The sequence below is a fragment of the Coturnix japonica genome, chromosome Z (assembly GCF_001577835.2).
Source record: "Coturnix japonica isolate 7356 chromosome Z, Coturnix japonica 2.1, whole genome shotgun sequence".
Taxonomy (NCBI): Eukaryota; Metazoa; Chordata; class Aves; order Galliformes; family Phasianidae; genus Coturnix; species Coturnix japonica.
In genome coordinates this window covers 66,799,223-66,816,128 of record NC_029547.1, presented here as the reverse complement: position 1 = coordinate 66,816,128, position 16,906 = coordinate 66,799,223, and the positions used below count along the sequence as shown (strand labels likewise).

General features: G+C 43.6%; 1 protein-coding gene across 4 annotated transcripts in view; it reads left to right on the top strand.

Annotated features, from left to right (window-relative positions):
- The window catches only part of ZCCHC7 (zinc finger CCHC-type containing 7), an 87,660-nt gene that overhangs the window by 50,038 nt on the left and 20,716 nt on the right, over positions 1 to 16,906 (top strand). For 3 of the 4 annotated variants that reach the window (XM_015850089.2, XM_015850090.2, XM_015850091.2), the window contains exons 4-7: positions 4,385 to 4,428; positions 5,371 to 5,496; positions 6,843 to 7,013; positions 16,055 to 16,090. In XM_015850089.2, coding sequence (XP_015705575.1) covers positions 4,385 to 4,428; positions 5,371 to 5,496; positions 6,843 to 7,013; positions 16,055 to 16,090 — 377 coding nt within the window. The remainder of the gene's footprint in view (positions 1 to 4,384; positions 4,429 to 5,370; positions 5,497 to 6,842; positions 7,014 to 16,054; positions 16,091 to 16,906) is intronic. The other variant, XM_015850093.2, reaches the window with a different exon arrangement.

The window sequence follows — 16,906 nt, the reverse complement described above, 5'->3', positions numbered from 1 at the left end:
TCTTTGTCTCCAAAGTAACTTGCCAGTCCTTTTCAGGCATATAGGAAATAGTCAGAACGAATTCTTGATGTATCCCGTGGGAACAACAGATTTGTGTTCAGTTTTTCCTTTTCTAAATTAGAAATCACAGTGTAGACACTGGAATTTCTAACCGATACGTTCTACCTTGTTCTATGGTGGGAATGAAATGCTCATGTTTGCCTCCTTTTCTCTGTGTATCGCTGACTGCTGTGAACACTAGGAAGAATAACCCCGCAGCTTTTCTTTTTCTTTTTTTTTCTTCTTTTTTTCTTCCTTTTTTTCTTTTTTTCTTTTTCTTTTTTTTTAATCTATTCATTTTATACTTTTACAGACAGATTTCTCCCTGGGGTGAAACAAAGGTTAACTGAAATTTCCTCTGTTGTGTACCTGAACGAATCAGCAGTTTGAGAAGGAAATCCCATTGATGGGCAAAGAGAGTGACAGGCTCTATTTAAAGAATTCCCCCGACTGTGTGGTAGACCAACCATGCCATGAATTTAACTGTTCCTGTGGTCCCCATACTTGTACCCACCAAAAAGAGAGAAAAACCTACTTTGTTCCGCAAATGTTGCACTGAGCTTTGAAAATCATGAGCCACGGAGTTTTGTGAATTAACATTTCCAGCAGTGGTCAGGTCTAACAGAGGCGGTATTTATGGCGTGAGACAGAAAGGAAGGACAGTTCTGTGAACGCACACGTTAGAAAGAGCAGGCTGTAAGTTCGTATTTCATTGTGTGTTTGCATTTTAATCGTCTCATGCTTTTCAGAAGCACCGCGCTGGGTCAGCGGAAGGCTGCTGGAAGTAAAGCACCAGAGGTGTTTTCTCACCGACGCACAATGCGTGTTGCTGCTCGTGTGTGTGTGCAGACATGCACGTGCTTCTTAGGGGCATCACAGGCAGCAGTCTGTCCTCAGGGTGAGGAAAAGCCTCCAGCTGGACTTCTGTTAGTGGTACTGACTGGTGTCTGTGTGGGAGGCCATGCCTCTCTTAAAGTTCTCAGTGTTAAAGAGGTATCGACCTGTGGCCCATTACAACAGCAGGTGTCTAATTGTTAAGTAAATCACCTTTTGCTCACCTGAAATATGTTCCTGCAGTGTCAGCCAGAAGCTGGGAAATGATAAATGTTGTTCACGGAGAAGTCTGAAGCAGCCCTTACCTCAGAGGTCCTACGGTGGGCTGTAATTGGGGCCCTGCGTTCTGTAACGTTCTCGTATTAATTATCAGTCAAACACCAGTTTTTAGTGCTTAGCTCTGAAATGTGTTTTCCCTTCAGTCTGTATGGAAGTTGTCACGACTTGAAGCACCCGTTTCCACGGGCTGATGATAAAGCACTGTCAATGAAATGGCTGCACGCACATAAGGGACGGGGCCTGTGTTTCCATCTCACATAAAGGGAGCGTTTCATTTGCAAAGCTGAGCTCCCAGGTGCCGCGGTTTCGCGGTGGTTTTATGTGCAGTTACCAAACAAACCTTTGCAGGGGAAGAGAACTTGGCAACCTTCTCTTCTGGCTCCAATGATTGGAAATAAAAGTGTAACTTTGGGAAGAGGTAAAAATCTAGAGAGGACCGTCGCGTTTGCACACTGGGGGTCGTGCGCTCTGTTGGTAGGATCACCAGCGGTACGAGATGTAAGGGTACGTTCTGGGTAGTTGATAGTTGATTCCAAGTCATTTTTTGTCCTGCAGAAATGGGTCGTTCCTCTGGGTAGTGCCAGGTTCCGACTGCTCCCTCCTCCCTGCCTGTCCCCTTCTTGGAATAAAAGAGAGAAAGCCTGGATGCATATTGAACAGCAGTTGTAAATCTGGCTGCACGTTGAGCCCAGCTGTGAAATTTACAGAGGAGTGATGCACGTGAACCTCAGTGATCTTTGAACTTCTAAATAAGAACAAAGTTGCATACTATGCATGCTCTTGTAGGGTAGTGCTGTATAAAGGAAGACCCTTGCACAGGGCTTTCGTTTTAATCTAACCTGCATGCCTGCATCCTGTCTGTTATTTCTCCTGGTCTCTGTTCTCTCATTTTGTTCTGTGTTCTGCAACTAAACAAAGCCGTTTCTTCCAACTATGAAGAAAAGAACTTCGTATGGGAAGCATGGAAGTTGGTATCGTTATTTTTAAAAAGACGTCTATTAACAAATGAAGGTGAGGAGGGAGAGTATAACATCATGTATTTGTTCTACATTCAGCTCAGGTCAGAATTACGTTCTCAGTCGCAGGAGGGGATCTGAGGCTTCTAGCTGGAGTTGTGGAGGCCGCAGAGCATCTTCCCCTGGCATTGCCCAGAGGCGGTGGGTTGGGCTGTGTCCTTGGTCTTATATCCAGGTATGGAGGGGTTCAGTGCTGGGGGAAGAGTGCAGAGCAAAGCATCTGCATGAGCTGATGGACACCGTGCAGGGAGGCAGGAGCAGGGCAGGAGGATGGCTGGTGGGAGGTGGAGCTGATGGAGTTGTAGTGCTGCGTTACACATTAATGCTTTTCTCTGTACTTTCTGATTTGAGCCATTTTTTTTGTTTCTAACATGAGTAATTTTTTAATCATGATATCACAGTTGTCCCAGGGAAGATGGGGGTTCTGACAGCAGAGAAATGAAACTTTGTTGTTTGTTCTTAGAAAGGACAGGTCTGATGATTAACAGGAGTTAATTTGCTGGTAATTTTGATCTGTAGCCTGTCAGCCATCCTGCATATGCCTTTCTGTGAAATGTGGCATTCACAGGACTGATTTGCATTGCAAATATCTTTTTTCTTTATGAATGAATTTTCTTAATAGGCTTCCAAGCAATAAATAATGCACTGAAATATATCAGTAAGTGTGCTTCTTTACTTTTAATGACTAGACACCAAAAGGCCTGATTTTCCTTTGGGTATACCCACAAATAGCTTCCATTAGAGAAAACCAACACAACGCTATCCCATCCCTGCTGGAACCCAGGCAGCCCAGAAGAAGCAGTCTGCAGGCCTAGATGGGTGACACCACCTTTTGTTATGGTGATCCCTCCTACCCTGAATGATATTTGGGTGAAGCATTTGGTTCTTGCGTTGAAGTGCTTGCTTTGCCAGTTGCTATCCATGCTTTGACTTAAACATAGTTAAATGTAATGTTTCACTCCAGTTGCTTTACAGTTAGGCCAGTGATGTTACTGTTATGTCTGTGTGATGCTTGTTAGGATTGTTGGCATGAGCAAGTGCAAAAAATACCTATTCTATGGCATTGTTGAGAGAAGGGCAGATATAGCTCACCCTGGCTTTGGATGAAACAGAGCAACTAACAGGTATGAATTCTAAAGCACCCTCTGTATGTTGTAGGGATACACCTTGTATCTGGGTACTGAGCTTCATGTTTCACCTGAATTTATTGACTTTTTAGTTCATGGGTGTTGTAATTCTTGATGTTGTGATTTGTTTTAATAACACATACAGATGTTTCAGATCTCAGTTGTTGGTAGAGGGCCGAACTTGGCGTTAGAAAGCCTGCAGACACATGGGATTTATTCACACACAGGTTGTAATGGTTACTGTAAAAGTATAGGCAAAGCAAGGTGTTCTGTTGACATGAATCCTCTGTGATGATAAGGAAGATACTGCAGTGTTACAGCTGTCTTTGCACAGTGAGAGAAGTAAACAGTACTGACATGCAGAATTCTTAAGCAGCTCTAACTGCATCCCTGTTCTATCAGGTTTTGGGTTTTGTTTTGTTTTGTTTTGCCTTTTATTTCCTTCTGATTTTTCCTTTTTCCTTCCACCAGTCCCAGGTCTGTGTGTCAGAAGGTCACGGTGTGATATGTGATAGCTGTTAATTCAGTGCACTGTTCTTATTTATTGCACCTTACCAGACCCTGTTCTGGAATAGAGTTGCTTACATTAGTCTTAGCATAGTAAAGTCTTGGTTATACATAGTCATTTTGGCATGTAGCCTTCAAAAGCAGCACTGAAGATGTAGAATTTTTGAATTGATGGGGAAGAAAGGTATATTCTATGCTGCGTTATAACTTCTTGTTCTGTGTGTGGTACCACTCGGGTAACCCAAGTATTTAAGCTGGCCATGCTCTGCAGTCAGCTCTGGATTCCTTACATCTGAACAAACTGAAACTTGCTTATACCTATACTATAGGGATGAAAGGGCAAAAGAGGGCAGCATCAGGCATAGTCCAACTGGTAGTTGAGGGTATCCTGATTTTAAGGCGGATCAGATTTGCTGGCAAGCAGGTTGATAGCTTTCCTTTCCTGGAAACAGGACTTGGCTTCTCCATTTGGCACATTCAGAATCTATTGCCAATTTCAGTAACGTCAGCAATCATAATCTGAATATACTGTTAAAGAATATCCACAAGTTAAGTACAATTCATTGTATTTCTGTTTTCCAGGAGACGCTGATGTGGACTGGTCCATCAGTAATAAAGACCTACAGGTAACACAGATAACCATATTGTTCCATATTTGTTATGTTTATGTTTATTAACAAGCAGACCAAGATAAACAGGACTGGAAAAATCCATCTGTAATGTTTGTATGGAAGCCTTAAGCATGTCCTTCCACTGGCAGGTGTAACCTGAGCAGTTGTTCATCAGGAGGACATTCACTTGTTTGTTAGGGAAGCCAGACAAACAGTGGTGGAAGAGAAGAGAGGACAGGAGCTCCTCAGCAATGAGGAACTCAGTTCTTCCTTCCCAGTCTCTTTGATTCATAGAATCATAGAATCACAAGGTTGGAAAAGATCTATAAGGTCATCTAGTCCAACCATCCTCCCATTACCATTGCTACCAATTGTTTTGTGACAACTCAATCCTTATTCCTACTGTGGCACCAGAAGCCTCTTGAGGTTGGTTGGTCACCCTGCAGTTCCTCAGGAAGGGCTCAGCTCAGCCAATAATTCTATTAGGCTGTAACCTGAAGCATTTGTTGAAGGTATGCTGGCACCCAGGAGGAGGAAGCTTCAGCTAGAAGGTCCATCTCCTTCTGATTTCTCTTTCCAAGGTCTGTTACAGTTCATGTTATGCATTTACAGAACAATACAGGTCAGAAAGGATCTTATGAGGCCACCTGACCAACACCCCTGACCAGTCAGGTTACCCAAGGGTGACATTAACAAGTCCTTTCCCATAAAGGAACTCATGTTTTTGTACTTCTCCGATTTGCTTTCAAACAGTGAGAAAATCATGTCCTGAACTGGAAGGCTGAGCCAGACAGCACCAGTCTCTCTGGAACGGAATTATCCAGCTCACCTCCAGATACCTGAACTGTGTTTACGTTAGATTGCTACTGAGCTCTACCAGCAATGACTTTCATACATTTCTAGCAAACTACAAGTGGTTTAAATGATAAATGTACTCTTCTCTTTTTTCCTCCGCAGGCACAGATTTGTAACTATGCAAGTGTGAGGCGTGCAGGTGTTCGGTACTACACAGCCGACAAAAATCTTACCTGCAGAAACTGTGGCAGACCAGGGCATTTGTCCAAAAACTGTCCCATTCCAAAGGTAAATGAAGCATTGTAGATTCAGCCATTTTACTTTCCTGCTTGCTGTTAGGAGTTCTGTTTCAGTTTTTTTTTGAGGATATGGCTCTGGGTTGAAGGGCAGCTTGCACAAGGTTGTTTTACTGTGTAGAATTAACAGGCTGTTCTGAGAAGGTGGTTGCTTTTATAAAGAAATCTGTTAAATATAAGCTGGTTAAAAAGAGAGTTAGAACAGTGTAGGTTCATCTTTTTCATACTGTAAGGCTAGTTTTGAGATATCAAATATTTGTAAGAATCACATTAAAGGGGAGAGCTTTAAGGAATCCAAAAATCACCCGTCCTGAGTGAATGAAAGCAGATTCCTGTATGATGAACCACAGTGCAGATGATGTTATAGAGATATGAGGACGATGAAGTTGCTTTAAGAAGCTTGGGTAGATAACAAATACTTGAAAGTTTCCAGTTCTCCATGAGTTAGAGGAGATGGAGATTTAAAAATCAGTCACTGTGTTGTGAAGAAATGGAGGCAGCTGTATGAGGATCTGGATTTATCAGTCCCTGCAACAAAGCCTGAAAAAATCCACCCCTCCATCCCTGGGGCCACTACCTGCACTGAAGCTTTGCATATTAGTATCAAACAAATTCCTTTAGAGCATGTGTCCTGTGCCTACATCCCATGCAGTTGAAGAGTAAGCTCGTGGAGTGGAGATGCACTCAATCACTGGGAAAATTGGTTTTAAACAGATACAGTGTTGGTCCCAGAGTTCCTTTTTTATTTTTGCCAGTCTGTGAGGGCATCTGTGTGTTGGCTTGAGATAAAAGCATGGGGCTAAGCTGGCCAGCAGCTCCGTCCCACCCAGCCACTCACTCACCCATACCAGTGGGGCTGTAGAGAGCACTGAATAGCTCGAAAAGACTTTGGCTTGAGATGAAGCGTCCACTCTGTTGGCTGCATTGAAACTGAGAGATCTTCGAGGCCATGCAGGTATTGTTCAGTAGTAGGTGAACGTGAGTGTGCTGTCTGCACTGTTTTTCAGCAAGCTAAAAGACATCTCCATGTGGGCTTCTGTGAAGATTATCTCCATGCATACCCAGTGTAGTACGGGGAGCATTTGACAAGTATTTGTGATGCAAAATCAAAATCAAGAGAATATGGAGAATCAATGCAGGCAGAAGTTGAACTTTTACTCTATTTCTAGTCTTCCTTCCTTCAGTTTCTAAATGAAACACAGGGTGTGTGCAATCCCTAGTAGGCGGCAGGCATTTACTTAGGGTGTTTTCTTCTTTATTTCCTCTTGTGATGTTTTGTTTTCTGTAATCTTTTGAAATGTGCTCACTTAACGTACTTCTTTTCGTATTTCTCCTTAGAAAACTCCCCCTTGTTGCCTGTGTGCAGAAAGAGGTCATCTACAAAACACTTGTCCAGCACGGTATTGTTTGAACTGCTGTTTGCCCGGCCACTATTTTAGGGAATGTCTTGAGAGATCCTACTGGAATAAGCACTGCAGTCGCTGTGATATGAAGGGGCATTATGCTGATGTGAGTATTGTCCATGGCAAAGAAAACAAAACAAAAAACAAACATTCACTGTTGTTTCTGTATCTGTCAAAAATTGAAGTTTACAAGAACCACCATTGTTTCAGTTCAACCAAGAATTCAACCATTGTTTGATTTAATTTAGGGTGGTGAAAATGTCAGTTGGTAGAGTTTTGTGGTGGGCATTGCTCTTAGTAAAAGGACTTTTAAACTTGCAAATGCAGTTCAGGCAGTTTCAATGCACTGGTTAAAAAATGCGGGGAAACGTGCTGGAAAATGTATGTAACAAATTAACTCTTTAAGTGTAACACTTCAGCTTACTATGTTTGTGTGTGCTTGGAGATAATGGAGATAACAGCAGATGGTAAAGAATAGAACATGTCTCATTTTTGTTGAAAAAAAGGTTTAGGGGAGTTGAAGTCAGAAGATGTGGTGTGCAGTAAGCACGTTAGGAAGATGTAGAGAGTAGACCTTTTGCTCTGGGTGTTTCAAATGACTTCTTACCATGATTACACGTTCAGCAAAGAAAATTATTAGAAGCTTTAACTAATGTCTAAGTGGGTTTGGCATTTATAACTGTTGCATTTTACATTGCGAATGTGCTTTACAAATTAAATGGAAGTGGTATATTTTTCTCCTAGGTAAGTAGAGATGAATAGCAGTTCTATCTGATGTAGCTTGCAGAGAATCATGTCTCCAACCACATTTATGGGCCTCAGCTTAGTTTCTTCCTGTTTGTTGGTAGAGTCCTGTCTTATTTTTGAACCTGAAGGATGAAAGATGGTGATGAAATCAATTATTTCTCTAATTCCATATCCCTGTGAGCAGGCCCATCATATGTATTCTGTAAGAGAATTCATGAACTAGTGGAACAGCTGAAACATCTCATGTCTGGGATCTGCTGATACTTGTTGTGATCCCACAAGAACCACAGTGATGTTTTCTTGCTTCACTACTATCATTCAGAACCCAGCTGTTTCTTAGAGGCCGGAATAGCTTCTGCAGACTGAATGGATACCCTGGTCCTGTAACCAGTCATGGTACCTCCTTGTTCATATTATGTTGCACTATTTCTATGTCAAAACAAGGAAGCATTTTGATGTGTGTCTGTGAGATGCTTATTGCAAGATTGAATGTTCAGCTTTATTTCCTATCAGGTACCTGACTGTTTGAGCAGCAAAGGGGGAGAAGGGTTCTCTTGTATTTTGTAGAGAAGTGGAAGCCCATGAAATACATGCATTCTACTATTGTTGTTTTTTACTAAGCCTTCAGACTTGTCTTGGATAAATGAGTGAATAACTTCAGCACAGAAAGAGGCTTGGAAATCTAAAAAATGTTCAGATATCCAAAGCGTCCTGAGGTGTATTTAATACATACCTGCATTCACTGACCAGCAACTTTTGTTTAAGTAAGGTGTAGTTTAAGGCTGGGCATGACCGTGTTTTGGATTTTTCCTTTCTGGATGAGCAGTGTAATGTGGGTATTAATGCAGAAGATGTAAGAAGTTAACAAATGCTCAGTTTTCTTTCTTTACAGTCTCACCATATACAACATCATTTGGGTATGCGGATGATGTTAAGTGCATTTGGTAGATGCCAAACCACATACCCAGTTCTATGTATTTCTGTATTTGGGCATTATAAATTTAAGTTTGGTTATCCTCTTCTGGATGTACCTCTGCTTATAGCTGGCGTTTACAGTACCATTCCTTTAATGAACACAAAGGGCATATTTCTACAAGCACTTTCTGGTAAGCAGTTAGAAATGCAATGTTGGGGAATTGGACCCTCTTGAGGCAAGTTAAACACACATTTATGCTTAAGCATAAAGCAATTCGGTGGAGTGGGTCTACAGGAGTCTGTGGAGATGTGGTACCTGGGACTTGTTACCCTACACAAACCAGCACCAGCACCAGTCCTGTGCCATCAGCGCAGGATGCCTCAGCCCAGCCCTGGGTTCAGCCCCAGTACACCTTTCTTTAAGGTAAGACACGAAGCCTGTGTGACCAACAGTTGGTCAAGAAGTGAAATATAGTGGCAGTTTTTAGAACAGGTCCCAGAAAGAGTTGGACAATCAGTCCTGCCACCCTGTGTGCACCTGGCAAATTAACAGAAGCTGTGATGGCAAATCAAATGTCAGAATGGATTTATAGGCATGATTTACAGCGCAGATTCCTGATGGCCTTTGTACAGAAAATCCTGCTGATTAGAAATATCTGGGTTCTTCACAAGAGCGAGTCAAGAAGCATTTGTGTAAAGAAGATTCAGTCAATGTGGTCTACAAGTTGAAGAAGCCATTTGACAAAGTTTCTGACCAAAAGCTTTTAAGAAAGCAAAACAGGCATGGAACAAGAAGATAGAAGTAGGAGATGCAAGTGTGATGTGGAAAAGGGCCAGCCAAGGAGTGACAGAATTTAACATGTCCGTGATAGAAGCTATGTGTGAAGAGCTGCACAAGATCTGTAGCAAATGCAGGGAGTGCACAATAAAATATTGGATGAATTTTGGTGGAACTAAACACCAAATGTAAAATACCTGGGGGGAAAAAAAACAAAACTGCAGATGTACACAGGAAGGGATGAGCTCTGGGCTTACCGTTACCATTCAGGACTTAATTTTAGAGTTAGAAGATATGATTTAAAATAATAATAATAATAATAAATCACTTCCTTGCTCTGAAGCTGTGGAAAACAGCTGGTGAAATACTAGGAATTATCTGGAAAGCAGTGGAGAAGTGGGTGTTATTTTGGTCCTTGTCTTCTGCATCCTTCATCTCAGCTGCTTCTTCATCCTGAGACACAATGCAACAGAGAGGAAGATCTGTAGAGATCTTCAGAAGCCTCTGTGACTGGAGACAGTGAGTAGGGACCTGTTGTTCACTGCTTATCTCAGAACAGTCATTAGGGACTATTTAATGAGAGCAGGGGGAGCTGGGTGCAGAAGAGGCAAAATGAGGTAAGAGAACTATGAGGTGAGGATCCTTACCAAGAAATGCAGTAGAAGCACAAAGTCTGCTGAGGCACAACAGGAGGTTGGTGGGAGAGAAACCCCTGGAAGGTTATTGACTGAACGCACAGAAGCTTTATCCAGCTTGGGAAGTCACTGTGATGAAAACAGCTGGATGTAGATGTGTACAAGGGAAAGGAGGCATGCTCACCTCAATCGTGAGGCATCAGCTTACAGCTGAGACAGGGGGCTGGTAGTCTCTGCTCTTTTCACACTGCAAATTGATGGTGATAAGAAATGTATATGTATGTGCCTCTGCTAATTGCATTCTTTAAGGAGTTTTGAGACCTCTCCATGGAGCTTTATCAAAATCCTAGAAGTGTTTTACAAGGCCCAGTTACTGCAGCTGCTCTGTATCAGCCTTTCAGTTTTGATGTTTCTGGTGCCCATAGAAACAGAGGTCTGAACACAAGTTCTGCGCTGTGTGCGTGGCTAAGTGAGATCCTTATCCTCATCGTTCCTCCAGACAACCCAAAGCTTTAATTTGTCTTTACCAGGAGGACCACTCACCTGTACTGTTACACAAAGGATGCAGAACAGGTTGTCATGCACGCTGTATGAGGGACTCTCCACCATCGTGTTTTTATCAAGCAGTGAAGTTGAGGCAACTTAAGGTGGTTCACCTAATCAGACTGGAAAACATTAGAAGTTACTTAAAGCAGTTTCAGGCTAATACATTTATCATCCACTAGGGCAGCTACTTTCCCTGAAACAACTTTGAGAATGTGTGGACTCAGATGCATAGTCGGACTGAAAGCAGCTGAACCTGATGTGCTTTCATCAGCCTGATGTGCTTTTCATGAAGCAACGTGAAAAGCATGTAGCTGAGCTGTTGAAGAGTCCATGGTGCTGCTCTGTTTGTCCTTGTGCTGCTCCCCTATAAAGGATGCATGTCTCCCCTATAAAATGCTTCAACCTTGTTTTGCATAGCTCTGTGTACACCCACGTGTATATTCACGTGGTGTGAATGTAGATAAATGTTTCTATATAGTTAGGCTTATACATGCATATATTGAAAATCCAATCTGTTCAGCAAGTTTGGTGGTGTTTCTGAAGGATGTCATGAGGTTTGTGCTCTACAGTCTCATCTGCCTGCTGTGTGGGTGAGAAAAGGACCTCCTGAAGAGGATGACGTAGCAGGAAGGGGGCAGAAGGCATAGATAGAACAGTGCTTCCACTTAAACGTAGGAAGAACAAGTGCACAGATATGCCGTGAGTTGCCTGAACTCCTCAGCCTTGGAACTGGCCATCAGTAGTGCCCAGGCCTCTTGCCTTCTTCAGTTGTGCTGTATCTGGGGAGGCCTCATTGTGGCCTTCCAGACATTGAAGTGAGCTTACAAGCAGGAAATGGAGCAACTTCTTACATTGTCTGATAATGACTGGACAAGGAGGAATGGCTTTGAACTAAAGGAGGGTAAATTTAGGTTAGATGTTAGGGGCAGGTTCTTTACTCAGGGGGTGGTGAGGCCCTGGCACGGCTGCCCAGAGAAACTGGGAGTGCTCCATCACTGAAGGCACCCCGGGCCAGGCTGGATAGGGCCATGGGCAGCCCGATCTGGTAGCAAAAGGCCTGTGATAGAAGGTTGGAACCAGATAAGTTTTAATGTCCCTTCCGCCCAAGCCATTCTGTGGTTCTGGCTGCATCTCTTTACACACACTGCCGACGCACCCTGGAAGCAGCCACTCTTCCCAAAAGCCAGGCTGTTGGCAGCCTGCTCACTTGTTCTGCCTGAAATGGCCTTTTCTGGCTGTTTAGGCATGGTCAAACTCCTTCCCTCGGCTTCCCTTGTGCCCTTGTCGAAACCAAAGTGTGTGCGGGTGCTTCCAGCAGAGCTGTGCTGGTGCTGGCAGTGCTGGACGTGGCTTGGCGCAGGCTGGAGCTGCTGGGTGCTGGCAGGGGTGGTCACTCATTGGCACGGCTGGCACTGCTGGTGCAGCACGGGCGCTGTCTTTCCTCTCCACGCTTCCTTGGGGCGCCCTGGAAGAAGGCAGCTCTTCTGTCCCTTTTTTCCCCTCGTGATCCCACTCCAGCAGCAGCATTCCCTTATTTCCAGGCCTGCCCCGAGTGGCTTCCAGTCTACTTGTAGGAGTGAGCAAGCAGTGCCGTGGGTCGGTCATCCCCATGGTCAGTCGCCTCCATCCCGGCGGCGGCGGCAGGAGTCGGCGTGGTGCCCGTTTGCGCAGGAGCATTTCTGCAGCGACGCTTTGTGTGTTTTTTGGCGGCGTCTCCCCCGCGGCGGCGCTGAGCAGTGTGTGTTTTGGCCAAGCTTTTGTCTCATTGTGGGCGCTTGCAGCGGGGCAGCTCCTCGCAGCCGCCGCTTTGACAAAGCACCAGAGGATTCTGTTAAAAAGTTGTGTTTAGTAATTGTAGTCGTCGTGTCAGACCATAACTGACTTGGAGCTGAAGGATTTTTGTGAGATGAGTAGCTGTGCCAGCAGGGACCCAAGTCTCCTGGGCCAGGCGCGCTCTCATTAAGATTTGCCGCTAGCCGTGGCGGTGTTCGGCAAGTATGTGACGTGCATGCTGTTATTGTATGCTTGGCTTGTCAGCCTGCAGCTTTCTGACACTCACTTATGTCACTCTTTATTCAGAGAGGAAGAAGCTTTTGATAATTTGACAAGACAAGCTCTTAAACGATCTAGGTCATGGCCTTCACTGTCTGTGATTGTGAACATATTTCCTGAAAGCCCTGTCACTCATCACAGCTACATTTTCTCCCGGGGAGCCATAGGCCCGTCCTGGTCTCCTGTCAGCGCGTGCATTTTGGTTATTCATACGCCAAATACAGTGCTGGGGTTTCTCCCTGGCGTTTGCAGCCGCCGCCGTGTTAGTGAGGCTAATCCTTCCCGCGCGGCGCTCCCAGCAGAGCCGCGTCCCGCGGCCGGCCGACGGGCCGAGGGAGCGGAAAGGAGGAAAGGCCGCTGAGCGCCGGTTTTGTGTTTGCTCACTGTTGTGGAAATATGAGAACTGGTGGCAAGGGCCTTGTCTATTGAGCACTTGAGTCCTGGTCTGCTGTCAGGGGCTGTTGCAGATTGAGTGTTTTATTTTCTTTGATGTTCACGTTTGAGAATAGGGAAGTGGGAATTAAACAACAGATGCATTAAGCCGTTGTTCTGGTAAAACAATAATTAGCACCTGATAAAATCCAATATGGGTCAGAACACGCGATGTGTCTCGTCCTGATCCGTCTGGTGCGGCACGCCGGGCTGCTTCGTCTTGGGCTGCAAAAAAATCACCCTTCCAAACACACTGAGTGTGCGTGCGGCACAGGGAGCGTTCTTGCTGAGCAGTTGTTTGTGCTGAGCCTGTGCAGAAGAAGGCGCCCAGCCGGGGCCGGCCACGCTGCAGGCTGTGCTGGGGAGCTGCTCTGTGCAGTGCTGCTCCTGGGAGTGCTCACCTCTTGTGCTCCTACATCTGGGCGCCGGTTCGGTCAGAGCACTGGGGCAGCAAATGAATGCGAGTTTCTTTTAATAGAGCGCATCCCGCTGCCAGCGCTTCTCTCTCTGCTGCGAGGGCTCCTCGTTCAACAAGGGCCATTGGTGGCTAAGCACTTCCAAATACATCAGAAAAATCGCAGCTCTGGTTGCTGCGTTTATCATCCCTTCTGCAGCAAACCATGATGTTCCATTTCAGTATTCAGCAGTAATTCCTAATTACGTTTTTTTTTGTCATTCTGAGAGGAGAGATGCAGACAGTAACTTCGAGCTGACGCAAGGTAATAAGACTCCCAGTTAAAAGCATCGCTTTTAAAAGGCTGTTGTTTAGCATCTGGTTTAGTCCATTGTATTCTGCGTCTGATGTTTCGTAAGTGATCATTGTGATGATGGAAAGTGTTATATTGAATCATCGTCTGAATGAAGAAATAGGCCTGCCCAATTTTCCCTTACCTTTGCCTTCCTCTCTCCCTTAAGTTTTCCCACAGCCCCCAGCGTGCTCGGCGATAACAAAACTCACCTCTCGATATCTGTGCTCAGTGGCTGGGGTTGTCCCTCGCTGGGTGTTTTGTTACGAGCTCTGCCAGTTGTTGTTTCCCTCTCCGAGTTTCAGATTTTCAGTATAAATAATGTCTTCGTGTATAGGAGAAAAAAAAATAACAATAATAAATTATACATATATATATATATAAGTAATATTATTTTTTTTTTATTATTCAGTAGCTGCTGTGTACGTAAAGGTCATATCACAAAGTGGCATTTTGCCAGTGTATGACAACTCCTTGATTGCGATTTTTCAACCATATTAGTCTGGGGACACTGTGGTAATCGAAAACTACCCAGAACTAATGTATAAATAACTGCCTGCTACCCCTGTGCTAAATGAGCAGAAGCCTTGCGTGTGGCTGGGGCCTTGGGTAGTTTTGAGGAGGAAGGAGATATCTTCGATACGTCCCTTTTTTACAAAGTAAGGGATGTTTACATATTGCACCTCACAACCCTGTGCGGGGACGAAAGCCCTTTTGTTTGCATTTGGAGGCAGCTCGAGTTTGTTGGACCTGTCACACGTTGCACTGCTTTCCCCTCCTAGAAGAGTGGGGCACCTCACACGTTTTCTTTATAGCAATATTAACACGAGGCTCAAATATTTGCACGCGCTATTTGAGCAAGGTGCAAAATGTGGAAGTGTTACGCGGAGCAGACTGGAGGTTTTTCTCCAGAAAATTGTGTTGCTCACGGAATGAATAATAAATAATATAATTTTCATCACGTCTGGGAAAAACTTACTGCGTGTGCCACGGGCTCACTGTGGAAAACATGGGTTATTTTGTGAGAGATCCGGTGGCTGATATTGATTGTTGCGTGCTGGGCTTTTATTTTATTTTTAATTAACATTCTCTGTCAGAATAAAAGAAGGCGGGAGTTGAGACATGAGCAAAAATTATTCAGAACCTGCATAAATGCTGTTGGCACCGGTTTGCAAGTAGCCGAGAGAGATCAGTGTTTGAAATCAGAGCTGCAGCATTGCTGCCGAAGCTGTGGAAAAAATGAGGTTTCTTCTCAAAGTTCTGAAAATCGAGGGTGGCAAACCAGATCGGTAATTGTTGGAGTGATTAAGAAGTTGTTTTAATAAAAGTGTGAGCGTGGTAAATAAAAGCAGAAGACATCCATTGAAGTGGCTGTGTAGGCGCCCTGAAAGAGCTGAACTGCTTCAGAACAAAGTGCCACTGTTCCCACATGTGCTGATGGCGAGGGTAGGGAAAGGAAGGGAGAAACACGATTCTGTAACGGCACTAAGAACCATGGAGAAATTTCCCCCAGCCTCACTGGTCGTTAACACGCTCTTGTTTTGTTGGAAGAAGAAAATGCACGTTTTCCTCCTTCCTTTCTTCTACGTAGTCCTGAGGTCTATTGTGTAACTGCTGCGGTTGCAAATCTGCTCTGTAAAAATTTCTACGATGGGCTGCCCCTACAAGTTTGTTTGCAAGGCTGGCAAGTTATGGGGAAAAAAAAAAAAACAAACCACAAAAAGGAGGAGAAGGAGCAAGCAAGCCATTGCAAAAATTGAAACATGAAAGCAATCTGCCATGCTTCTTGTTTACAACCCACCTGACATTATTAGGCTACTGAAGATTATTACATGTAACAATTATATTTTGATTAGGATAGAGGTTTGCACAAAAATACTGAAATATTTCAGTTTCTCCATGAAAGGAAGGCGGCTCGTGATTTTATTTCCACGGCACTCTGTAAATTTAAAAGGGCAGTAAATTTAGAATTTAAATTCTTTTCTGTTTGCCTCACAGTATTAATACTTCTTATAGTTAAAAAGCACGCTGCTCTCCCAAACTTCCAGCCTTCAGAGGAGAAGGGGAGAGCGAAAACTGTTACTGGCTTTCTGACAATGGCAGGGAGTGTGTTAAACCAGTGTAAAATTCAATTAAACTGTCTAGCCAGGTTTTTGAAGCTGAAATGCAGACCCTTTCAGTTAAGCTTCTTATTTTCCTGTGACCGACACCGGTGGATACTGTGTTATGCCAAAACCAACAGGCTGTAAAGCACCTTGTTTCATGCTCCTAGCTGATCAATATTTTTATTTTCCAGGCTTGCCCAGAAATATGGAGGCAGTATCACCTAACAGTAAGTAGAAACACCTTTTTTATTTTCTTCTACACCCATCCTATTTACTCTTCTGTGAACTGCTGACCAGAAAATATAGACAAGCATCTTCTGCAAGAAGATAATAAACATCTGAAGAGTTTTTGAACTGAAGAATGCAATGAAACACTGTCAGTGTTTTTTAAATACCTTTGGAGCTGACAATTTTGTTCTAATGCTGCAGTCATTAAATGAGTGTCTTGCAGCACTCTCTCAATGACTACATTTAAACATATAAAGAGAGTTAAATTTTAAGCTGAGGTGCATAGCAGAAGCAGTGCCCCCGTCTCATATATCCCAGTTTCCAGCAATTATTCACGACAGGACAGAGGTCTCTTCTGAAAGGAATAAAAAAAATCTCAGCCAGAGAGTGTTTGAGAAATACACTTTATAAACTTTTGTAAATCATTTGCTTTTGCCAAGAATATAGCTGCAGCTTCTTCTTTGGCATGCAGTAGTCGATCTTTAATAATTTAAACAAGAAAATAAAACTTTCTGAACTACAGCAAAATGTTACTTAAGGTTTTTCCTCATATGTAAAATAGAGATAAAAATAAAACAAAATGCGTACTAATTTGGCTGATAGTTAAACCAGGAACAAAACTTATCTGGCTAAGACAGTATTTAATGGCTTGGTATCACAAATCTTTAATTCATTAATTTCTGAAACTGTCATCTAGGAAAAATGACTTTAAAGATCAGCATTTCTCCAGTTCATCTGAATCTTTGCTGCCATTGCTACTCAAATCTAACTTGTATCTATTTAGCAGTAATACATATTCGTCACTACTCCCCATT